General features: G+C 41.3%; 1 protein-coding gene across 5 annotated transcripts in view; it reads left to right on the top strand.

The window, feature by feature from the left end:
* The first annotated feature begins 7591 nt into the window (after nucleotides 1–7591).
* Nucleotides 7592–25479, top strand: part of PIK3CG (phosphatidylinositol-4,5-bisphosphate 3-kinase catalytic subunit gamma) — a 44508-nt gene continuing 26620 nt past the window's right edge. Inside the window, exons 1-6 of one of the 5 annotated variants that reach the window (XM_075081371.1) lie at nucleotides 7592–7993; nucleotides 10075–10119; nucleotides 14162–16177; nucleotides 20416–20481; nucleotides 20589–20814; nucleotides 24711–24814. In XM_075081371.1, the coding sequence (XP_074937472.1) occupies nucleotides 14174–16177; nucleotides 20416–20481; nucleotides 20589–20814; nucleotides 24711–24814 (2400 nt within the window). In that variant the 5' untranslated portion in view covers nucleotides 7592–7993; nucleotides 10075–10119; nucleotides 14162–14173. Of the gene's footprint in view, nucleotides 7994–8030; nucleotides 10120–10188; nucleotides 12936–14161; nucleotides 16178–20415; nucleotides 20482–20588; nucleotides 20815–24710; nucleotides 24815–25479 lie in introns of those variants that run through there. The other 4 variants (XM_075081372.1, XM_075081376.1, XM_075081375.1 and 1 more) reach the window with 4 other exon arrangements.

Raw genomic sequence — 25479 nt, 5'->3', positions numbered from 1 at the left:
ACCCTGCATGCACAAAATCAGATCCTTTTTGGACCCCGCAGTGTTCTTTGCTCTGCACTTCCCTTAACTACATGGAATCCTAAAATAATGTATTTTTTCTTGTGCATTTACCATGCATTACCTAAATAATGTTTTTGTTAATTAAGGATAGCTTGTTATAGTCCATTGGCCTCCATACATTGTATCTGCCATGAGTTTCAGTGAGGTTAGTTCATGGTACTCACCTCAATGGTACTGGAGCATCTTGCAAGATAAATCTGGGATTTCAGATTAATCAGCTTTTGACATGCCTTCACTCTTAGCAGATGGACGCTGCCCTGAGTATCTTGCCATTTATCTAAGTGACAGTGTTAACTCAGACAACACTGTTCTTTCCTGAGCTTTCAACATAGGCAACTCATGAATGGAGCATGTCACATTCAAGCCATGGTCTTCTGGGTGGCTTCCCCTCATTAGCACCCTCCTGGATGCAAACCCTCAACTCCTAAACTCCCAGTAACACCTTTTCAAAGGTCCCTTTCATCTACAAGTATTGCGATGCCAGTGACTGGAAACAGAGGTAAAAATAAGGAAAAAGATGAACCAAAGTGTGGTTGCCACCTCCAATGCTCAGCCTGTCAAGATAGAGGAGTCATTACACTCTTCTGAGGTTCACTTTTTGATGGGATGAAAGGCTGAGAAGACCTATCTGCTGCACAGGTGCCGACGCCCAAGGGACCATGCAGCGTTGTTACCCTTCCTGAGGGCCAGCACTACAGCACTGATCCCAGTACTCACCATCCTCGTTCCCAAGGACTCGCTGCCCACCACATCTGCAGCCACTCCTCTGGGGCAGGCGCTGCAGTGCCTGCTATCCCAGTACCAGCAACTTCTGTGCCTGAAACAAGCTCTGCTAGGTAGCCTTCTGTGGTTCATCAGGGTAATTGCCTCTTCTTGAAGGATTTTCAAAACACTGCCTTCAAAGTCACTCATTCATTTGGGTTTGTTACACATCCCTAGTATAATTCATTCCTCCATGGAGGGAGGGTAGTCCTTATGAAATGGCCTTCCCTAAAAGAAAGGGTCCTCCTGTCCTCTTCCTCTGGGCACAGCAGGGATTCACCTTCCACACATGTATTTTCTTCACTGTAATGGAATCCAGGAAGTCCAAGGACAATCTGGAGTATTTTAGATCATCTGAGACCAGAGAGGGAATACCCTCCTAATATCCTCCCATGTGTTCCGCATCTCTGTATCATTATTCTTGTCAACCTACCAGACGCTTCTGGTGTACTGTTGTACCTTGGAAAGACTGCAGCATCTGGTCTATCCAGTACTAGGTCACTCGCTTCAAGGAGGAAAATCACACCATCTCCGCCAAAGCGTTTTGTTATTGGAGACACATGAGAAAAATACTGGGAAAGAACATCAGCCTCCCAGGGAAGAAAAATTGCTCCCTGCTGGGATGAAACACAAGGCTCCTACATGTCTGCCTCATCATGTGAATTTAGGAAGACTTCCCATAGCTTCTGAAATACATCAAAGAGACTCTGAATATTGTTCAAGAGATGAATATTGAGGGCTATATCTGTTCAGTAGCTGATAGACAATGAGAGGAACAACTATAATGAGATCCAGCTCCATGCCCTGCCTGTTTTCAGCCACATAGCTGCATGCAGGCATGCTGGCCTATCGAAGCCTGGAGGTACATCAGTCTAACCAACATACTTGAGATCACTGTCCCCTACATGCTCTGGAAAGCATGATCTGGTCATCTGCCCATTTTAACTGCAAAAATAAGAGACATAAGTAAAAAGTTGCTATCACACCTATCTAGCTGATATCTGAGGTGGCGTGACTCAGCTGAGTCATGGTGCAGAGACAGGCTTTGCTACATTCCTTTTGGGCTTTGGGGTGCAGAACTGCAAATCAAGAGAGAATAAGGCAGAGCATACTTTCTGGGCACAGCGAGCCTATGAAGAGCAGGCTCTGACCAGCACTTTGCAGCAGTTACTGCCTTCCAAGAAGGACCAGGATAGTTCCACCCAAACTGGGCTCAGGTACCATGTCCTCCCTTGCTGAACATCTCAGGCTTCAGGCTGCAAAACAGAAGACTAAAGAGGCTTCACAGAAGTTTGCTGGACAGCCCTGGCTTTCCACTGGAGGCAGTAAAGTAGGGGGACATGCATTTTATAGGTAATATAATATTTGTGATGGTAACTCAGGGAATCCTAAAATACACGGGATGTCTGGCAATACCAGCTGTTTTATCTGGGCAATGCTTGCATGTTTGTCTATAACCATCCCCAGCAGACATAGACAATGGAGGACCATCTATACAGACCAGACTGCCACGTGATGAAATGCTAATATCCACAGCATAATGCTGTCCTCATTTCGTGTATAAGGGTTGACACTTCCCGTCCTACTCGTTCCCAGAATTTCTCAGCTTTTAATTTCTAAGAAACAAGTATACAAAGTTTCAGGTGTGAATCTGGCTTTTTACTTATTTTGGTTGTACTGGCTGGCTGTCAGGTTTTGATTTGCTCTATATTCCAGTGTGAGGATAGGTGTTTATTTAGCAAAGCTACCACTACGATGAGGTATCGTCTCCTGTGTATGAAGTGCTGTCACAGATGCAACGCCAGCACCCCCAGCAGGATCCCCAGCACCCAGACAGGATCCCCAGCCTCCTCCTGAAAGAAAGAGACCTGCCTGCAGGCTCTCCATACAAGGGATTCTGCACTTTGGAATGAAATCCTCTCATTCAGTCTAAAAAACACCCAGACATGGTGATCTTCTGGGCACTTTCCTAAGACTACCTGTTAAAGCTGTTGGAGAAGGTTAAGGGTATGTTTCCAGAAAAAGATCAGGCTGGGAAAAAGCTTTCTTTGTATCTGATTCTGTATTCAACTAAACTCTGTGGAGAAAATCTATTCCTACCTGAATGCCTTTTTAGTACTACAAGTATTATGACAGCAGCTGAATTAGCCCACAGGGTGCCTGGAACTCTGGTAAGAAACATTTTTGTGTGTAAAGGATATGTTAGTTCAATATACAGAGAGAGGGGATGAGGTAGTTTAAAGGGAAAACATTTTACATTACTCATTTATGACAACAAAAATACAGAAATTGTCTGATAGAAATCGACCCCTACGTAACTCCTATGCAATGCAAATATATTTACCTCCTCACAGACAGAAGGATGCCCCAACAAATAAGCATACAGCTGAGCAAATTTTCAAAGATTAAGAGTAATAAATATCAGGACAGGAAGATAACACAGCAACATAGTTGAGAGAACTTGTCTATGTAATGTAGTCTCTGGGCAGCAAAAGAGTAATTATTTTTGATGTCACAAACCTTCAGAGACTGAGGAAAACCTATCCGTATCTTATATTTAGGAGTACTTAATATAATGCTATTAGACCAGAAGCCTTGTAGGGAGTCTGAACTCCTTTTCTTTAAATTTCTACTGACCTCTTTTGTTTCCTCTGCCAAGTCCCAACACCACAAGATGATGCAATATTGCATCACCACCTAATACTTACACCTCTGACTGCAGCCACAAAAACTGATGTTTCCCCACCCCTTATGAATAACGGGTGGTCTTAAAGATCTGCTTACATGCACTCTGCTACCACAAGGAGTACATCTCTCTCTGACAAACTCATACACATATGAACAGACAAAAATAGGTATTCAAGCCAGTAAGAGGTATTACATGAGTTGTACATCTCAGCTGATGTATGTACATATGTGATATGGAAGAAACAGCTTGCACTCCCACCCCTGTGCTTTAAATACCTATTCTGAAGTGTAAGAGCCTTAGTCAGTAAAATGGGGGACAAAGCCTTCAGCAGACGTATCTCATAAGGCTTCTGAGCACCTGCTGTTTCCTGTTTTGAAAGCTTAAGATGTTTGAAGTGAGGGATTTTCTGCAGAATCTTGATCACCAGGAGCACTGACCTAGGAGGAGAAAAGGAAAGAGTGGGTATTTCTTGGAGGAAAATAGGCTAGAGATACACAGGCTCCTCTTTTCCTTGTTCAAGCTTTCCTGACTCTGCTCTGCCTACAGAGGTTCACAGAGATCATTCTGGATCAGGCCACCAGGCTACTTACATGCCCAGCAGATCTTAAAAGATTCCTCTGGACGCCTCTCCCTGGGAACCCAAGCTCATGTAGGAGACAACTTACAGAGGATTTAACTGCCCACTGGTATCCCTTCAGAGGGATGCAGCAAGAACCCAGCCTTAATTTGCTCTTCTCGATGCCCTCTCCACCCCCTCGGGGCCTTTTACTGCTTCCCCAAGCAATGACCCAGAAGCAGCATAAAAAGAGATGGGCTGCCTTTCCCATGAAATAAACCTGTGAATGGAGGACAGATCTGCAGGTAATGCTTAGCTATCAGTTATATCCATTACACAAGCAGCCACTATACCTAGAACATGATGCAAAAGCCAAACTAAAATCCAGCTCACTCCTCTGCTTGTTGGCAAGTTATAGCAAGAAGAAAAACTTATTTCTAATATCAAAGTTACCATATGATCGTGCATATGGACAAAGCAACTGCAATGATGTAACACAACTGATAGCATATTTACATGATCAGTTTTCAGAGCAGAGCTGTAAAATAAAGGGATTCTATCAATTTATTTTAAATCCTGCACTGAATGCATCATAAAGTGCTTACAACCCAATTAGAAAATTCTAACGTATAAACTCTGCAAGAAAGGAGAAGCTACCTACTAGTCCATCAGGAGGCACAATGTATCCCACAATGTTTTTTTTCAATTTTCTTTACATAAGGAAGCAATTACAAAACTGAATGTAGCTGTTGCTGGGATTAGGCAAGCAGGCTCTGGCTCTGTTGGTACAAGATCAACAAAGCTTATGCATTTAATTTTTTTCTCTGCTGGCAATATAGAAAACAAAAAACCCCTCAAACTATTAGATACTATTTCCTATATTGCAATGAACCCAGTCTGTCAATGACAACAGAACGTTTCCATCCAGTTCCAACATATGTCAGTATATAAAGTCGTTGCTGAGCATTTAATGTGGCTGTTACTCTTTATCGCAGTTCTCCATGAAACAACATTAAAACTGATGTTTGACTGTGCGGAGGACACAAAAGATACCATCTTACATTTTTCCAACCTCCAAAACTCCCATCTAAGATCATGACAACAATTCCTTGTCATATTTTTATTACAGCTGAAAGATAAAGGAAATAATTGAATTTTGACTGCAGCCTGCAAGATTATATTAGCAAAATGATTGCTTCTTTGCATGACTAATTTTGATTAAATCAGCTTCATTTAAATACCAAATTGTGTTCTTCACCTTTCTTCATTAAGCTACGCTATTCCCGACTGTTTTAAAGCTCCAGATTTTTTTATACGGTAAAATGTGCATTTCAATTTATTGTACAGGCTGTTCTTGACTGAAAAAAAAAAAAAAGGACCACCAGATAATTTATGGGAAAGGGTTTAAGTCACATTTGGAAACCAACAGGAATAAAATAAAGTTAAAATGTGAATATACAACCTATAAGGAGAGCATCCTTGGCAATACGAGAGTTTGTACTACTTCATTTGCCACAAAAGGCAATAAAAAAAAAATTGTGCTATATATAGAGAAACTGGAGATTAATGGGAAAAATTTAATATTTTATTGACTTACTAAATCTTGAAAACACAAAGATTTTCAGTTTACATCTCTACCTCCTTTTCTCAAATATAATACATAAAATAATTTATTCTTTCATTGCCAATAGCATTATGCTGACTTATAGCTATTTAAAAATGGTTTATACAATTCTGGCTGAAGTCAATGTGAAATGTGTAATTTTCTCCGGTTGTAAATTATTCCCTCTATAACTGTTTTTTGACAAATGACAGTCGTCTTTATTCAGCTGCTCAAATCTCTGTATGTTTGTTCATCTCCAAATAAAGTCCACGGATTTTAAGAGGATTAGTCGCCAAACTGGCTACACTTGTGTTCCTGGAACGATCCATCTGGGGATCCAGCCAACAACAACAAAAAAAGGCTTCCCATTTTGATAAGGTTTTTTGATCTCTTTTAAAGCATTCAGTAATACATGTGCTGTGCAAAGCTGAACTTCTTTGACTGATATTACCCGTTTTATCAGGCAAAACCAAGCATGAAGTGAGTGAGCCTTCACCATGTTTCCCATATGCTGCACACACATCACGTGAAGGTTGTTAAAGGCTTTTACTTTGCTTTCATCTTTGAAAAAGGGGAACTCGAGGCCAGTACAGAGTTATGATTTCTTATAGCCACGGTTCAGTGTAACATATATTAATCTTGAAACTCCATGTTTACATAATAGTTTCTCATTTACTTTCTGCTTCAGGCTGGTATTATGATTCTTAATGTTGTCATGCAAATGATTTTTTAAGTCAAAAGAACCCAACCGTTATAGTGACAGTTATCCAGTTTTGTAAAACAGCATCTGTATGTGTAATGTACTGGTTATTTCCTTCTGATATTTTCTTTCTATGGAATTAAATAATGTGTATATAGAAAAATCAAATTCAGTTTTATAGACTTCGTGGCAGCCTATGGTCTTGGAAAGCACTCCCTAAAGATGTAACCTGATGTCAGCATGGCTTTCAGGGCGGGCGTGCAGGCTCTGTGCCGTATAGGGTTTACCTGTGAATCTCATTGCAAGATCAGGGTCAAAAAAGGCCTCAGCATAATCATGGAAAGAGTTTTGCTGTTCGTTCCAAAACAGAGCTGCAGAGATACAAACACTCAGCTCCTTTCAGGGCCAAACAGCCAGCAGCCAAGGTGGGGAAAGAGTGGTGATGGGGAGTTGTGTGTTTGTTTGGCTTGGATGTGAATGGTTATGCCTGAGCTGCATTTGGAGTCCTGGCACTGTAAGGCTGATGAATTAATCCTCCTGCTGCGGGCAGCCTTGGCAAGGCCTTAGCTGGAGTACTACTATGTCCAGTCTTGAGCAGTGCCTTCCAAAAACAATGTGGCCCATTTGGCAAAAGCCTAGAGGCAAGCTACAGGAATTGCAGGAGGTCCAAGGAACATGACCTAAACGCAGAGACAGGACTGCCCAGTCTGGAGATGTGAAAATAGTAGGAAAACAAGAATACAGTACCTTTGAACAAAAAGTAGCTGCAAAAAACAGGAATAAGGCAAGAAAGAGGGTAAACGTGTGGGAACAGACATTTAGTAAGACAGCATTAAAATCTTTCAGGAGGGGAAGGCCACTGCACGCTACAGCAGGTTGCCATCAGTGGGGGTTTTTGAGGGCAGGGTAGACAAACTAACTTTGTCCTCACCTCGGTGCATGGGGCTGGCTGGGCCGTCAGCAGCCCCAGCCCTGGCTGCTTGCACCGCCACGGTGGTGCCTGCTCGGCAGCAGCCTGCTGAGGGGCCCGCCAGCCCTCGGCCCCTGGGCAACGAACACCTCCAGAGACGTTCTGCTGCCTATGCTGACACCGGGACAGGTCCTGCGTGCACTGCGCTGGCGACTGAGCCACACTAAGGCTGCGATGCTTTGCCCTAAGGGTGGATACATGCCCGCCCCGCCTGATGCGGCCGTACCGGGCCAGAGGGTCCCGGACGGCGGCCGGGCTGCCAGCTGCCTCCAGGCGGCAAGGCCGAGCACAGCGCCCCGCACCCCCGCGGCGCGTCCCGGGCCAGCGCCGGCCCCTTCCTCGGACCCTACCTCGCTCGGGGTGAGGGGCCAGGGCCCGGCACCGGCACCGGTCTCGGCGGGCCGCGGAGGGGCCCGTGGGCAGCGGCGCAGGGGGGCCGGGGCCAGGAACCCCGGGGCCGGGCGGCGGCGGCCAAGCGGGGCGGGGAGGCCCCACAGCCGGTTCCCTCTTTGCCAGGCGCGTGATTGGCGGCAGCGGCGGAGCTGCCTACCGCCGGCCATGGAGCCTCCCCTCCGGCCCCCGGCCCGCTCCGCTTCCTGCTGAGGAAAACACCTGTCCGGAGCCGGGGCCGGGGCCGGGGCCGCGTCGCTGCGGTGAGTAGCTCCATCCCGGGGGCCGGCGGGGATCGCCGGCGGACCCTGTCCCCGGCCGGCGCTGCCCAGCCCTGCCCGAGGCCCGGGCCCGCAGGTGGCGGCGGGGGCGCGGGGCCGGGGCGGCGCAGCCCGCCTGCCCCGCCGCTCTGGCCTGGGCGCGGCGAGCTTTGCCCTTATGCGGCGGCCACGACTCCACCGCTGCTCCGGCTTTAGCCGCCATCTCGGGGCGACGGGCGCGGCCTGGGGGCCCGGCCGGTGGGAGGCCGCCCCGGCCCGCCGCGTCGCGCCTCCCGGGCGAAGGGCTGCGCCCAGAGCCCCATTCCCGCAGTCAAGTCCGTGTGTGACTGCCCGGGGTCCGCGCCGCCGTCCCCGAGGCAAGGGCTGAGCCCCCCGCTCCCGGCCCACTCCTTCGGGGCCTTGGTCCCGGCTCGCGTCCTGGCCCAAACAGGAGTCACAGGTCTGATGCAAAACCTGCTGAGGAAACTATTAGTGTGTTGAATAAAACAATGCAAAGTGAAGGGTCACACTGGGCGGTGGCAGCAGTTCCCTCTGGTCTTAAGATCTATGAGCCAGCTCTGCTCCAACACAGCTTTTAAACAATAACTCTATTTCCTCATCCAGCAAATAATAATGTCTTGTGTCTGTCCGGTGCATAAAACCTTTCCCCACCACAAATCATCTGGAATAGCAGCGGAGGGCATTCGGGAGCTGGTTGTCGGTGTAGATGAGATCACACGCCAGTAACGATCAGTATTTGAAAACCCAGCAAGAGCTGAAATGATGGGCAGGTTCCAAATAGCGAATGTGTCTCCGCAGGAGCCGTAGCTGCCACCTCTGTGTTTTCAGACTCCCGTGAAGTGTCGGTTTGAAGGTAGATCACCCATCACTGGTATAACTCCGGTTAACTAGACATGTGCCAAAATTCTTACCTAAATTTTTTGAACCAGAGAGAAGTTACTGTTTCTTCCAGAAGGACCCCCAAATAGATACCTCGTGTAGAAACCAAAATGTGCAGAGGTCTGTAGTGAGGGCAGGGGCAGGGTCCTGAAAATACTACAACCCCAATAGCAGTCTCATTGACTCAACAACCTCCTGACTGAGATGCTGAGCTCTATCTACTGATTAGTATACTTTTTGATGAAGAATGTGACTATATTGTCTGTGAAGTTTACTTGCTAATGGGAACCTGTGCTGATTTAATTCCAGTGAGAGCCAGTAGTTGCTAGAGGATTTGACAAAAGAACTGAGCAGAGTGGGTTTTGTTGTTGTGCTCATTCATAACATGTTAGTGCTGTATCTTGCCTGCATAGTTCAGCGCTGGATCATTATAGACGTAGGGAAGGTATATTGTACTCCTGTCCAGCAAATGCAGGGCGGCCTCCTGGTGCAGCACAATGCTGGCAAGCAGATGTAGTATGCTGCTTGGAAAACTTTGGGTCATGTCATGGTAACTTTGTTCATTTTGTGTGTTTTTTTAAAATTTATCTTTGAAGTTAATTTTATACGAAACTGCGAATGTAAACAGATGATTATTATATTTGCAAAATGTGTGCACAAGGTAATTCTTACTCCAATAGAGAGTGCCTGTTTTCTTGCAGGATATGTTGTCTGGGAGGAAGTTCACACTAAAGTGAAAAAGAATAATTTCAAAATAAGGTTTTCACATGGTGGATTAAGCCAGAAGCAGGAGCTAATATAGAATAAGCATGAAAATAACTGGGGAAGAATAAGTAATTGATAAAACTCTTAACACAGTCCTAACAAAGCAGTGAAGTTTGATAGATATCTTGAACTTTTTTGTAGCAGAATATATGAAGTAGTTAATGATAATACCACATTGTCTTTTTAAGGCCTCTTTCATGCAGTGTTTTCAAATCATATAACAAGTTTACTCATGAATTTATCTCCTAATCCTGCTGTGAATTACGTTTCAGTCTCAGTAAGCCTAAACTGCGCTGGCTCCATTCCCTTCCCTTCTTTTCCCTCCTCTGCCTTACCACTCGCGCAGGTGGTGAGTCAGATCAGGGAACTAATCCAGCTGAAAATTAACCAATTATTTTTGTTGTTTTTGTTATAATCAGTTTGCGGACCTGAGTGATGAGATAGGAACACAACTGGAGACAAAGGTGAGCCTGTTTGCTTGTCTTAGTTACCTTCTACAGGACCACCTCCTCCTGCTCCATTGCACCCCATCAGGATTTGTGGACCAGTTCGCCTAATACAGGGAAAATCAGGGTTGACGAGGCTCATTAGAATTAGAAATAAAAAAGAGCAATTTAAAAAAAAAATTTCTGTGGTGTTGTTGCAGTAGGTGCATAGAAAGGACAATACTGTAAGTAATTCTTAGGCATGACCAAGGTTTTAGGAAGTTACTTTAAATGATTTTCCCATATAAACATCAAAGTTTTTGCCATGCCTACACATGGATTAGTAGAAAATAGATACAATTTAGTATCAGCCTAAGAATAGGGACACTTTTGTGTCTGTCATAGCAGAGGCAGATTAGAGACAGTCATAGGTCCAAGAACTGGCTTCTGAAGCTGATGAAAAGGGGTCAGAGCTGAAGTGGAGATGGAGATTGGACTGGACTGGACTAGATATGACAGATCACAGCCCAAATGAATGTGGGAGAAGAGACAGTCTTGTATGGGCAGTTACAAAAGTGTAATGCATTTTGCACTACATCTGATGCAGTTTGTAGGGGAACATCTGAACCTTCCACGATATTGCTCTGCCTGTCTTTTTGAGTATATGAGAGTGTCAAGCATTTATATTCATTGAGCAGTGTACAGGGTAGTTGTCCACTGCATGAGGTGGAGATGCTGCCTTTGATTGTGTTGATGGTCTTGATTAATGGAGTAGTGCTAGAATAGCTTAGCAGGAGATGGAATATTTGTGTGTATATATGTTCAAAAATTAATCTTTAAGTGCCTAGCACATGGCAGCACAATGAGGACATTTTAAAACAGCATACTTTCTTAGGTCTGGCAAAACCCAGTGAAACCAAAAGTCCAGGCTTACTTTAATAGGGCCATCACAACAACTTTTAGAATGAGGGGAAAAAATCTATGTAGCCTGTTGGCGTGGCAAAACCCTTACTGCTAGTTGCTTATGTTTAAATGAAGAAAAATATACGACTATATTACACATTTTAGAAATTACACTTCAAAAGACAGACTCTACAATAGCCTTGCAAAGTCAAGCTCTCCAAAGTCATGGAGTTTCAAAACATAGGTTTTGCAAAACATATTTTCCCCTTTAGCATTGCTGCCTTTCTTTTCCTACACCTCCAGCTCCTTTTCCTTTTTATGTGAAACCGGCTGCTTCCTTCTCCTCCATCATCCTGGGCACTGCTGTTGAGGTTACAGGTGCTCAAGTTTTCCAGCAACTGAGTGTTTTTTTCATATGAGAGGAGGACCGGAGAGGAAAGGAGTGTGTAATGCTGAGATGCCACAGAGACTGTAGTTGATGAATGCTGACAGGCTGCACGTGCAGAGGCTGAGTGTTGGAGATGTCTTGGCCGAGACAGGTAGATTTCATGGCAGTGACAAAATGTTCAGGGCAACTTCACACTTCCTTGAGAAATTTCAAATACTGGCTCTAAAAGGTAGAGGGAGCTAGGACAGAGTGTGTTTTCCCCAAACTCACTTCCTGAGAAAAATAACCTCTAAAAAGAAATCAGTATTAGCTGCCAGGCAAAATGATGCTCTGAGAAAGAAGACCTGTGTCTACGGTGGAGGGTATTTTCTTCTTTTAACCTTGGCAAAGTGTTAATTTCAGAGTGGCACATTGGAGGCAGGTAAGACACTCAGTTTTGCCCGTACAGAGGAAGCTTCTTTTTTTCCCCCTCTTTTTAATAAGAAAGGTGCCTTACGAGATAGGAAGTGTGCATACATTAAAAAAAAAAGTAAGACACTGCCACTTCACTGTTGCTGAAAGGCCTTGCAGTTGTTTTATGTTTTTTTCTCAAGAGTCATTATTTTTGTAGGATATATACTGCTGTAGGATGTGTACTGCTTATTGCTCTTCAAAACGGTCAGTATTTGACTGGAAAAGTCATAAGGAAAAGGGATATGATTAGAGGTTTTTCTGTCTTTTCTTTCTGTTTTGTACATGCTTTCCCAAATATTTTTCTGTGGGGATTTTTTTTAGTAAAGGAACAGCTCTTCAGGTTGTAGTTCACCGCAAGAATTAGGGTCAAAAGTCCATGGTTTAAATTCTTCCCAAATCTTAAGTCATCATTTCTAGTGGATTTCACGGTGTGTTTGTAGTCATAAATGGATGAGTTAAAAATACTAGGAGGAAGATTGCCCAGCAGTTTTACTGGGCAAGGTTACCACGCAAGATTCTTGGCAGTTACTGTCTCTGTGGGATGCCGATACAGAGGCTGGCTTAAAAAACTGTAATGATTTTAAGTTGAGAGTCCTCAAAGGGCTATCACCATGAAAACAAAAATCAGGAAACATTGCAGAGTTCATTGTCTTTTATCTAGTATTTTTATTTAACTCTTTTATAAAGTAGTTAGACTTTCCAAAATATATTGTTTTTAAAATGTTTTATTTGGATTAATTAGATCTATTGCCTAGATTATCCTGAGCTATTTTTAAAAGGCTTTAAGCTTGTCTTCTATGCATGTGTGTTAAAATTAAATTGGTGTTAAAATTAAATTGGTGTACTGTTAGTGTATTTTTACTGTTGTAACAGGAAAGGCATTCTGACTTTTTTTTAAATGAGCAATCATATGTATAATCAACTTGGTTAAAACTTCCTTCCTGGTAAGTGCAGCACTTCCTTTGCATCTGGATATGAGGGTGAGCAAGAAAAGCAGAACAGCTTAAACAAAGAAATTTTTTGTGTGAATGATCTTCCTTTAAAAAATAGGAACTTCATAAATTAAACAAATGAGTCGTCTTCAGCAATTCAGCCTTTATTTTATAAGCAGGTAATGTTTCCTTGTGCTTTTTCAGTTACAGAGGTGGTGTGTCTGCAGTCGTTGCTTTCCGGAACTTGAAGAAAGAATTTTAGTTAGCATGCTGTGTTGTTTCAGTTTAACCTTTTATATTTTTATCTTCTTGTTTTGTTTTCTGCTGAGGCATCATTACATTGGTTTTAGTTGTTCCAGCAGTTAGAGAAAGATTTTATATGTAAAAAGTGTTGTCTGGAAAAGAAGTTCAGTGTGCTCCTGTAACTTAGGTTGTGTGACTGTGCTCAGTCAGTGCTGCCTTCCTCTTCCAAGGTCTCGGTGAATAATTTGAACTTTAATATTGTTCAATGGAGATTAACAGTGACCACAATATTTTTTATTTACAGAAAGGCGATAAGGTAGGCTATTTGTGTTCCAAGTTGTTTTACACATGGTTTAGGTGTGATTTGATGTACAGGATAATAAATTGGCATCAGGTTGGGCATTTTTTCTCCTGTAACAAACGAATAGTTTATACTGGAAGTGTTTACTTTTAAAATGGGTGGATGTAATTACTCTGGTGAATTGATTTATTTAAAAGAAGCACATCTAGGGGTGCTAGGCTTGAATGTAGAAGTACGTTAAGAATCTGTTTTCAGAAGTAGTCCCTGACACTTGAATCATAAGGGCTTTTTTTGGTGTAAGTCCTTATTCCTCATCACTAAAAAGAGAGGCAGAGGAAAATGGGAATAGGCTCACCTCTGTCCAGTCTGCAAAAAAATGGCTTATTTTGTTACTTTCTGTCATTCCTGGAGCTCGGTGGGATTGCGTTCTGCTCATACACAGTAGCGTGTCTTTTGATTTCTATGAAAATCCATTTACGTTAATACCAGCATCATCAAAACTAATGAGGCAGCTTGATCAAATAGAAGAATAAATCAGTATGGAGGAAATATAAAGTCAGACTGCTTATCGTCAGTGAAATCTGGGAAGGCTATTTAAAAGCTCTGTTTTAATTATTTAATCATTGAGGGTTGCAGGGTTTTTTTCTTTTTATATTTGGTATTGAATTGAATAGATTACATCTGAGGTGGCTTATGCAAATCAAGTATTTATGACCAGAAATTAAGGGGAAGGGGAAGTATAAAAAGTGTATACATAGCAGAATTCTGGCTGGCATGTGATATTAATGAAGAAGTGTTAAAAAATAAGAGTAAAGAGAAATGTAACTGCGAAAGTAACCAAGTATTTGTATGTTTTGCTAGATTTCTTCTGGCATGGATTTGGGGGATTATGAACAGCCTGTTGTTATGAGAGAGGAAAACAAACGAAGGAGAAGAAGAATGAAACCTCACTGTACATCAAGTAATTTGTCATCAATGGAACTGATATCCATTGAGTTCATTTTACCTACAAGCAATAAACATACTAAAGTACCGGAAATGATGGTACTCGAAATAGCTGGCAACTGTACAGTTGAGCAAATGAAAGCACAGATTTGGATGCGTGCAATAGAGATGAGTCAAACCACAGACTTCTACCATGCATTCAGCCCAGATCAATTTATTCTGCAGTATCAGAAGAAAGGGCAATGGTATGAAATTTATGATAAACATCAAGTATTACAAACATTGGACTGCATACTGTACTGGAAAGTGTTACAGAAAAAGGTAGGCAAGATCTATGTTGTCCAGAAACAAAAACCATCAGAAGAAGTTCAGGAATTTCAGCGGCAACTTAACGATTTAATTGGTTATGATGTTACTGATGTAAGCAACGTGCATGATGATGAACTAGAATTTACACGTCGCAGATTAGTCACTCCACGAATGATAGAGGTAGCCTGTAGAGATCCTAAATTGTATGCAATGCACCCATGGACTACATCTAAGCCACTCCCAGAATATTTATTTAAAAAGATCACTAATAATAACATTTTCATAATCATACATAGAGGAACAACTAGCCAAAAAATTAAAGTGTCAATAGATGACACTCCAGATATGATTCTCCACAGCTTTTTCACAAAAATGGCAAAGAAAAAGTCTTTGATGGACATTCCTGAAGATCACAGTGAACTGGATTTTGTTCTCAGGATTTGTGGCAGAGATGAGTACATTACTGGAGAGACACCTATCAAAGATTTTCACTGGATAAGGCAGTGCCTTAAGAATGGGGAAGAAATTCACCTTGTCTTAGACAATCCCCCTGACCCGAAAGAGGATGAGGTTCAGAAGGAAGAGTGGCCCTTGGTGGATGACTGTACAGGAGTTACAGGGTATCATGAACAATTGACAATAGATGGAAAAGATCATGAGAGAGTCTTCACTATCTCTTTGTGGGATTGTAATAGGAAATTTAGGGTGAAAATAATTGGCATTGATATCCCCGTTTTACCAAGAAATACTGATCTTACAGTGTTTGTGGAGGCTAACATTCAACACGGGCAGCAGCTCCTTTCACAGAGGAGGACTTCATCGAAGCCTTTTACTGAGGAGGTTCTGTGGAATATTTGGTTGGAGTTTGATACCAAAATCAAGGATTTGCCTAAAGGAGCACTCCTGAATCTTCAGATATATTGTGGCAAAGCACAGGGACTGTCCACAAAGGCAAACCTTCAGTCACATGAATCCCCCAACTCTGATTCAAAATGCAAAACTCAGCTTCTCTATTATGTAAATCTTTTGTTGATAGATCACCGTTTCTTGCTACGAAGTGGGGAGTATGTGCTCCACATGTGGAAAATTCCAGGCAAGGGGGAGGAACAAGGAAGTATCAATGCAGACAAACTCACATCAGCAACTAACCCGGATAAAGAAAACTCAATGGCTATCTCTATTGTGCTGGACAAATATTGTCACCCAATTGCCTTGCCCAAGCACAGAATAACATCAGACCCCCAAGGGGATAGGACTCGAGCTGAAATGCCCAACCAGCTTCGCAAGCAGCTTGAAGAGATCATAGCAACTGACCCACTTAATCCACTTTCTCCTGAGGACAAAGAACTGTTGTGGCACTTCAGATATGAAAGCATAAAGCACCCCAAGGCATACCCTAAGCTGCTTAGCTCTGTGAAATGGGGACAACAAGAAATAGTGGCCAAAACATACCAGTTGCTAGCTAAAAAGGAGGTTTGGGATCAAAGCACTTTAGATGTTGGACTCACACTGCAACTTCTGGACTGTAACTTTTCAGATGAAAATGTCCGAGCAATGGCAGTTCAAAAACTGGAAAGTTTAGAAGATGATGATGTTCTTCATTATCTTCTACAGCTTGTGCAGGTAAGGTGTATTTGCATTCTTCAGCTCTGCCTTCCGGGATTATTTGCATCATTCCCATCTTCGTGGATCTAGTTAGTAATCCCTGGTTTTGAAGTTTTCGGTGTTTAGTCAAAGCAGTGGTAGTAACCAAATTAAGTCAAAACACACTCTCTCTGTTTCGCCTTTTGCCTGTGTTGTCATTTTTGTATTACCATTGCCTTGTGTCTTACAATTTGCGTCTTGCGTTTACAGTAGTATGTTTTTCTGGAGAAGTCAACACTAGCACAGCTATGATGGGAGCAAATCCTAACTGTGCTGTTTCTAATCCTGTTCATATTGGCTCTGAATCACACAGCACTGAAGAATTGTTGACTGGCTTTACCAATAATTTAGAAAGAGAATAAACAAAAAGAAAGTAAAGGCAGATGTTGACGTGGGCAATGCCTGAAGAAAAACCTGGGGTTGGGCTTTAGGTCAAGAATAACAGTGTAGTCACATAGTGTGTTGCAGTGACTTAAGTCTTATACTGCTAAGGGGACCAAATTTATCTAGAAGCTTCCAAAAATTTAAGGGTTGCTAGGACTCCATAATAAGATTAATTCATTTTGGGAATTTGGGTGAAAAACTGTGTTTCATTGTCAATGAATCACCACTTTATTGATTTGGAGCACTTTGTGTGCAGATCTGCCAGATAAAATATTGCGAAGGTTTGTATCAGTTATACAAGAAAGTTGGTTTGTTTGCTTTTTTTGCAACGCGGTGCTGGAGCTGGGCGGCCTGTCAGCGGCAAAGTCACGTCTGATGGCTGATGAAAGGTGTAACCCTACTGTTGTTCTTGGTAAACACGTCCCCTGAAGCAAGGTGACTCCGCAGGCTTCCCACACCCGACACAGCTCTGGTTCGTGCAGAAGGGCTGTCGCCCTGCAGCACGGGAAATACTTTTTTCAAAGAATCAGAGAACAAAACTGGCATTCAAAATGAAAAAAAAAAGCCAACTGCTGCAGCCAGAGAAGCTGCAGGATGGGGCTTGTAATTTCGGTGGGCTCAGAGAGAGCCCAGGTTCCCAGGAAAATGGAGTTAGTATTTCAGATTTTGCTGTGCATCAGTCGTGCTTTAAACAAGGCCTTCTTAGCCTTGTCTTTGCTTGTCTGAAGATTGTGCTCCCCAGGCAGAATTTATGCACTTCTGCATTAACCAGAGGAGTCGCTACGGTTACCTCATTGGGCCTCCCACGTAGCTGCTGCTATATATATGCTTGGCTTGTGAGCTTCTGCTGTATACATGTGGCTCAGCAATTTTATTCACTTTTGTGTCCAAATTAGGGGTTTGGGATAGTGATTGGTTGCTATCAAAGTGCCTGAGAGAATGGGGGAAATACTGGGTTTTTTCCATTTGTTTTTGAAACTATTTGTTTTCAGGAAGTACAAATGTGGAGATTTGTACTTTAAAAGGATAAATCTCTCTAACAGTAATTTTAATTACTGTAGCATAAAACCACAGTAGCTTAATCTCACTGTGTCATTTTTAGTAAGAGATGTAGTAAGACATTAAAAGAATGCCATCCCCAAAAAGGAAAAAATGCTAGATCCCAACTTTTGCCTCTCTGCTGCTTCCTTGTCTTTCCTTCCTTGGCTAACGACAGAGCATAGGCGCCAGCATCCTGCAGCAAAGTACTGGTGCCACAGCGTATTTGAAAATCCACATTTTTCAGAGAATGGATGTCAGCCATTCATCTGCTCTGATGGACACATCCGAGGTGCCTCTTCTGCAAACAGTCTTCACTGTTCACATGCATGGCTTCAGGAAAGCTTTATGGCTTATTTCACTCTGCACCCGTTATTCCCATTTTACCTCCCAGTAGTTAGAAATCAAACAAACATTTTATTTCCCCCCAGGTTTATCCCAAATAGAAGCCAGCCATGCCATAAATAAACCTATTGAGCTTCCTATAAAGGTCTGTTGTTCTCTGTCCTGTTTATAAAACATGGATAGGATGGTTAAAATACAACAAAATCCATTGTAAAACAAACACCAATGACTGTAAAGCTCTTCTTCTGCCAGCAGACGTTTTTTAATGGCTAGCTTTATTGTTGCTAATCAAATGTTGACATTTGACTTTGTGAAGAAAAAAGAAAAATGGGATTGACTTTTTAAACTAATTATTTCCAAAACATAAGCATAATAAGGATGCTTATAATAGATTTTTCTAGTGTTCTTTCATGTTAAAATATATTTGAAACCTTAATATAAGGAGGCTTTGTTTTGAATTAATGGACAGTTGTTTGGCTGCATTTCATTCTTAAATTGTTTTTCAGGGATATGCACTGAGAACATTCAGCAAAGTATATACCAGAATGAGGTTTTTAATAGGCTTTCTTGGAACTGTAAACAAATCCATTTAAATTTATGTAATAAGTATTGCTTTTGGGTGCCTTATTGTGGTGAAAATTAATTTTTATTAAAAACCCCTCATACCTCATAATCTCATACACAAAGTAAAAGGATCTATATATTTTTAAATAAATTTATTATAATTTATCTTCTCTACATAATAAATTAATCTTTATTGTAATTATTTTTCCTAAATAAGATGGTGTTGCTTGGGGAAATAAAACATTGCAGAGACAGTCAAGACAGTTCTTGCAGAATTATGATACTGTAGAAGGGCAAGTCTGGTGCTTGGTTTTCTTGTCTGTCTCTTAGCCAGCAGCTGGAAAGAACAAGTCTTCATAGCATTTTTATAAGTTGGTCCATTCTAGAAGGTTGACTGAAAAAGCTTGATTTTTTCTTTCCTGTTGAATAAATCCACAAGATGATTTAAATTTCAGAAATAGTGTTGATTTTTCAATAATAAAAATACAACTGTGTGCCACAGTACCTTTAAGAGTTCATAAACCCCTGTGATTTGTTTGATGAATTTAGTAGACCTCTACTGACGGCTTGGTTGTTTCTTTGCAAGCTGCAGGCCACAGTGATCTTGAAAAAGCCATTATATTCAGTTGAATAACTATCGCTAGAGGTTTGCATACTTTGGTGCTTCTGAAAGCTGAGCGTACTACACGCACCCGGCTCTCTGCACATCTCTTTGTTTTCCCTTAATCTCCCTACGTGCCACTTCCTGGCTCTCTATTTCCAGAACCTGAAGCCATTCACCAACCCCCTCAGCCCACGACAGCAATTTTGTGACTCTATTCCAGAGGTTGTATGCTTCTTATTTCTTTTTTCTTGCTATGGGATATACACGCGTATCTTTTTTTTTCCCATTAATCTTAACATAAACCTCCTATAAACTTGAGTCCCTCAAGCAACAGGAAAGAAGCTGCTGGAAAAATCACTTGAAGTGAATGTGTTCCCTGGCACAGCCAGGGAAATATAGAAGTGTGATAGTCTTGTGGTAGACGAATTCATTTGGTTATTGGGATGGGGTGGCAGAAAAAGAGCAAAAAAAATTCCAATTCTGACACTTAAAAAAAGTTGCTGACTTTTTGTTTCCACCCTTTTTTGGCAGTAGCTTGGAAATGTCTGTGGGCTTGGGTGGAGGGAAGTGGCTGTTGGAACAGAAAAAATATAACTGTGCTCACAGAGTCATTAAAAAACAAACTCTGGTGAAGTCTTCCTCTTAATTGTACTCCAGTAATATAGGATGTGCATCAGAGCCTCTATTCTATTTTGTGGTTCATTTAGGGCCTAAAGCCAGAATGCCTGAGATTAGGTGCTCCGAAACAGCTACTCCTGTACCCCGTGGTAGCTGGGGAACCCAACAGTGAACCCTGATCCCCAGTCCCAAAATGGTGGAAGCTGTCAAAAAACAGTGCTTTATTATTGAAAGTTTTCATTAGAGAATGATTACAAATGCCTCATTTCATTTGGCAGTAATCTTTTCAAGCCTTTTTTGTGTCAGTTAGACTGCAGCCTGTTTTCTGATCTTGCTGGTTTTTGCTACGGCCTGAGAATGATGTTGCTTTTTTCACATGCATTCATGAGCTCAGATCGGTCTCACTGGTTAGCTACTCCCTGCGTTGCTTTCTTTGTAGCTTTAATGGTATACCTGAAAATAACCTGTTGCAAATAAAAAGTGCTTCTTGAATAAAACACAGAGAAGCCTTGCTTTGTTTTTTTTCAACTTTGTTTCCTCAAACAACCTGTTTTGTTATACGTTTTCTTGTGAAGCAATGCACTCCCTAGATGTCATCGGTAAAGTATAAGTGCAGTGGGATCTTAAGTATGTTAGTAACATCTTCTGGTTTTGTATTCCTCAGGCTGTGAAGTTTGAGCCATATCATGACAGTGCATTAGCCAGATTCCTGCTAAAACGGGGTTTGAGAGTAAGTATTTCAAAATACAGCCAAATTGTGCCAAAGTTGCTGGAATTATTAAAACCCTTTGTCAAGAAATGCATGCTGATTGTAGTATTTTTGTTTTTCACCTCTAGAACAAAAGAATTGGTCACTTCTTGTTTTGGTTCTTAAGAAGCGAGATTGCCCAGTCCATGCATTATCAACAGAGGTTTGCGGTCATCCTAGAAGCTTATCTTAGGGGCTGTGGAAAAGCAATGCTACATGATTTCATGAAGCAGGTTCAAGTAATTGAATTGCTGCATAAAGTCACAATGGAGATAAAATCAGTTTCCGCAGAAAAGTATGATGTCACTTCTCAAGGTATTTGCTAACAGGCATTTCTTTCTTTGTAATAATACCGTTATTTTTGTATGGGTGTGAAAATCTAGGCAGCAAATTGTACTGTTTATTTGGAAAATTCATTGACAAATTACTGTCAAAGGGCACCATTATTACTTCCTTTAAAAGGCCAGTGTAAGGTGATAGTGATTGAACCAATAATATATTTATTTGCTCATTCCACCCCAAAAGGGAAAGAATATTGATGTTACAGACACCCAGTACATTCCTATGCTTTGGCTTATCTTTTTGAACATCACACCATGCAACTGGGAAACAGCTGAGTTCTTGTACATAACCCTCAGCTGAATGCCAGCACTGAAGAAAAACAACACAAGACACAAATATTAACTGGAAATAAAGAGAAAAAGTGATGCTTGCCAAGAAACACAGCCTTACCCTAAGCAGGCACTAAAAGACTCTTGGCAAGAAGACCAGGGAGGAGTCCAGTACAGCCTCTGCTAAGCCGTGGAAGTAGCTGGTGGAGCAGAGTGAATATACAGAGCGTGTCTTTGGGGCTTTGCAGTGTGCTGAATAGGAGTCCTGTGAGACACAGATGTGGTATTGTTATTTCTTGTTTCTGTAAGTACTGCTTTGGAAGCCACAGTAGGGTTATGCAATGCATGTTTACCTCTGGGTTTTGCCTGCCTTGCCCCCATCGCCCCCCCGACTTCCTTAAAAGCTTGTTTGTCATCATTCCTGTTAGTTGCTTGGTGTTGGAGTAGGTGTGAGAAGACATACAACAATATCCAAATTCTAAAAGCAATAGAGAGACCAGCTCTTCCTGTGTGTTCAGCCTGGTGTGTTCCATGCCAGGAAGTCCTTGGTTCGGAAAGCTGTTCCACTCTGGTTATGCAGAAGTGACTGTGGTGGTGTTTCAAAAGACATTTGAAGGAAATATGCGTTTATTCTTCGATATATCATGTAATATCAGTTACATTACCACTTAATGTGAACTAGAGGACTTACTGAACACCCATATAAAATATTCTTTTTAAATAACTTTCTAAAATCTATCTTTAAATGCTCTATAATCTAAATATATTTGGTCAAAATCACATGTTTTGGAAAGAAACCTTACAGCCTTGCAGATGTATATGTCTGTAACAGCAGTGGTTTCCATAATACAATATCTTTGAAGGATATGTAGGCAAAGAAGAAAAGTTTCAAGAGAAAGCAATCACATTAACACCCACCAGATTTTGAAGTTAAAGAATCTTTGTATGGAATGTACAGCAGAACATTGAAAAATGACTTATATAATTGACATTTTCACTGAATAAGGCTTCCTGAAACTGTTGAGTGTCCTACTAATGCTATATCTAATTTAACTTATTCTCAGATTACCAAGGATATGATTTTTCCTGCAGGCACCGTCTACTTCTTACACTTTTAAAAATGTATATCCTAAAATTTCTTCTTTAGTTTATTGCTTCTTTTTTGCCCCATCATTTCTAATGTTATAGTTGTTTATATTTTCAGTCTGAATGTTTCAGACCGTTTCATTTCATTCTGTCATGCAGCCTCATCTAATTCTTGTATATATTTTTCTTCTTCCAGTATTTGTGGACTTTTTTAAAGAATAAATTCCTTCCTGTTAGGTTAATACTAGTGCAATAGCAATCGTGCTGTCAAACTGTTTCTTTCACTTTTCATGTAATCTTTTTGCATATATTTGAACATAGTCATAATAAATAAATAAATTCTTAAGATTATCATATTCCAGCTTGCATAAAATTATCGGCTTTCATCACCACTCTACTAGATGATTTATCTCCCAAGAATGTGTCTGTGCAGCTGTTTCTTCTCTTAAAACACATAGCACTTTGTTCTTAAGCCAGATAAACTTGAAATTATTTTAGCAAGCATCTTCACTTGCGTTTTAAAATCAGGTAATTCTTAATCTTTACTAGCTTCAATTGGTTGGCATACAACTTTCAATTTACGTTACATTACAATGAGGAGACTTAGTGAAATCAAGCTAGATTTGTGTAGGAAATCAGTAGTTACATTTTAAAAAGCTGTTTGATGACCCAAGTTACTACAACCTAGGGTTTTGTTTTGGTTTTTTTTTTTCTTTGAAAGTTGTCTAATTGTAAAGTCCACTTATTAGCTTCTGTATCTTGCTGTCAGATTAATATATTTTTTACCAGAGGAGATACCACATTGGTCGTATGGCACTCCTAGGTAATTTTTTTCTATAAGCCTTTAGGATAAGTATAACATTTGTATTCTGTGAGTTCTCAGGTAATTCTTTTGACTTGACTTTCTTAATTTCATAGCAACTTTTGAACTTTTGGGCTGCATCACATAAGTGTGGCCAGCAGGTTGAGGGAGGTGATTCTGCCCCTCTACTCCGCTCTGGTGAGACCCCACCTGCAGTGCTGCGTCCAGCTCTGAAGCCCTTAGCACAGGAAGGACATGGATCTGTTGGAGCGGGTCCAGAGGAGGGCCACAAAAATGATCCAAGGGCTGGAACAACCACTCCTATGAGGACAGGCTGAGAGAGTTGGGGTTGTTCAGCATGGAGAAGAGAAGGCTGCGGGGAGACCTTATTGCGGCCTTTCCATACTTAAAAGGGGCTTATAAGAAAGATGGTGACAGATTTTATACTAGGGCCTGTAGCAACAGAACAAGGGGTCATGGTTTTAAACTAAAGGAGGGTAGATTTATACTGGATATAAGGAAGAAATTTTTTAAATGAGGGTGGTGAAACACTGGCACAGGTTGCCCAGAGAGGTGGTAGATGCCCCATCCCTGGAGACATTCAAGGTCAGGTTGGACGGGGCTCTGAGCAACCTGATCTAGTTGGGGATGTCCCTGATCACTGCAGGGGGTTGGACTAGATGACTTTAAAGGTCCCTTCCAATCCAAACCATTCTACAATTGTATGATTTTATGATTTTGTATATTAAGTATCCAGGTCCATGTCTAGTTTTCTCATTACATTTTTTTTCTCTTTAAGTTTTATCTCCAAAATTACTTGAACATGTACATGCAGCCTCTGCTGTGTAGCTGCAGTTTCCTTTAGAACAGTGTTCAGGTCTTTGCCCTAATGATGCCCTAATGAAAATACCCAGTGTATTGCTTATGCTGCTAACACCTGCTAGCTGAGATGAACAAAGTCGATCGTATGTAGTATAATGCATACTGTTGTAAGCTGAAGATTCAGAAGCTTGAGGTTTTATGAAAGAAAAGATGGAATTTATATAGAAAATTAAAATTCTTGTTCATATAAATACATAGCGAATTTGCTTGTTACTGGAACGTGAGATTAACAAGGCTGCTGTATGAAACCAGTTTTAGGAGGATAGGAAATTCTGTATCTCTATAGTTGGAGTCCTTATGATTACAATATAATTGAGTCCACGGATTCAAAAGCCACGAGTCTGTCTGCAATAGCAATGGGGTAGGTAAAAATAATTCTGGAAAATCCGAGGTGCTTTTAAATGCCTCCTCCTTCTGAGCCTTTGGGGTAGATAGTTCAATGTTTCCTTGGCAGTTATAAGGGCAAAATATTTTTTGGTGTGTTATGCTGTGGTTTGTTTTGTTTTTAAGTGAAAGGTGACATTTTAATGTAATCTCCTGAGTCCTCAGAAGAACACCAAACACTGTGCAGTGCTTCTAACACTGTGTAGAGGGCACGTGAGCTCTGAGGTGCTTGAAGACTTTACCTTTAGGTATCTGAAACAGCCCTGACAATTAGTAGTGCAACAGTCCATTCCTCAAATCAGGAGATCCTTGAGGAAAGTGATTTAAAAAGTGGCTAAACAGAAGAGGTTTTTAGCTAAATGATGATGCTTAACTAGTTTGATTACCTGTAACTTTTTTGCCTCCCACCTTTTGATTTGATTGTATTTTCTTACTTGTAAATGCAGTTATTGCACAGCTGAGGCAAAAGCTTGAAAAACTACAGAACAGCAAACTTCCAGAAAGTTTTAGAGTTCCATATGATCCTGGGCTAAGAGCAGGAGCTCTAGTGGTAAGTATATTCCGAGTTTCTACAAATCCTCTTTGAAAAAAATCTCCTGTTGCTGTACGCTTCTGTGGGAGAACTTATCTTGGGCCGCATGTCTCCGGGACACAGGGCTCTACCCGCCCTGGGGACAGTGATGCACAGACATCAATATGATGGATACAAAATGTCCGTTTATTTAGCTGCGTCACACGCTTATATAGCTCTTGCGCTTCCTGTTCCTGCCACTCCTATGGGGAGGAGTCTACCTTTCCGTCACATCCCATGATCTTCCGGTTGCCGATCCCTGTCTATTCCCCTACATTCTCCTATTTGCAAGTGTAGATACTATATGATCAAAAATATTTGATATAACAAACTTATAACAAACTTACTGTTAGTAAGTTAAAAGATTTAACAACTTCTTTCCTTTTTAAAAATAAGGATGGTAAAAACTGTTTTGTTTTAAATTACAAGCTCAGAACCTCAATCTATGAAACATGAATATTCCAAAATATTCTTCTCTGATGTCATTGATTCTGTCAGCTCTCAAACATTAATGTGCAATTGCTTTTATTATTTTAGTTGGCTTTATTGTACATAGTAATGTTCAACAATGAACCAGGAACTCCAGAATGGAAAGTATTACATACTGCAGTTGTATTAGATATAATTAGTTGAGAAAACATTTG

This window comes from Phalacrocorax aristotelis, chromosome 1, assembly GCF_949628215.1.
Source record: "Phalacrocorax aristotelis chromosome 1, bGulAri2.1, whole genome shotgun sequence".
NCBI classification, from domain to species: domain Eukaryota; kingdom Metazoa; phylum Chordata; class Aves; order Suliformes; family Phalacrocoracidae; genus Phalacrocorax; species Phalacrocorax aristotelis.
The sequence above is the reverse complement of the archived record's forward strand: the minus strand, read 5'-3'. Positions and strand labels throughout refer to the sequence as shown.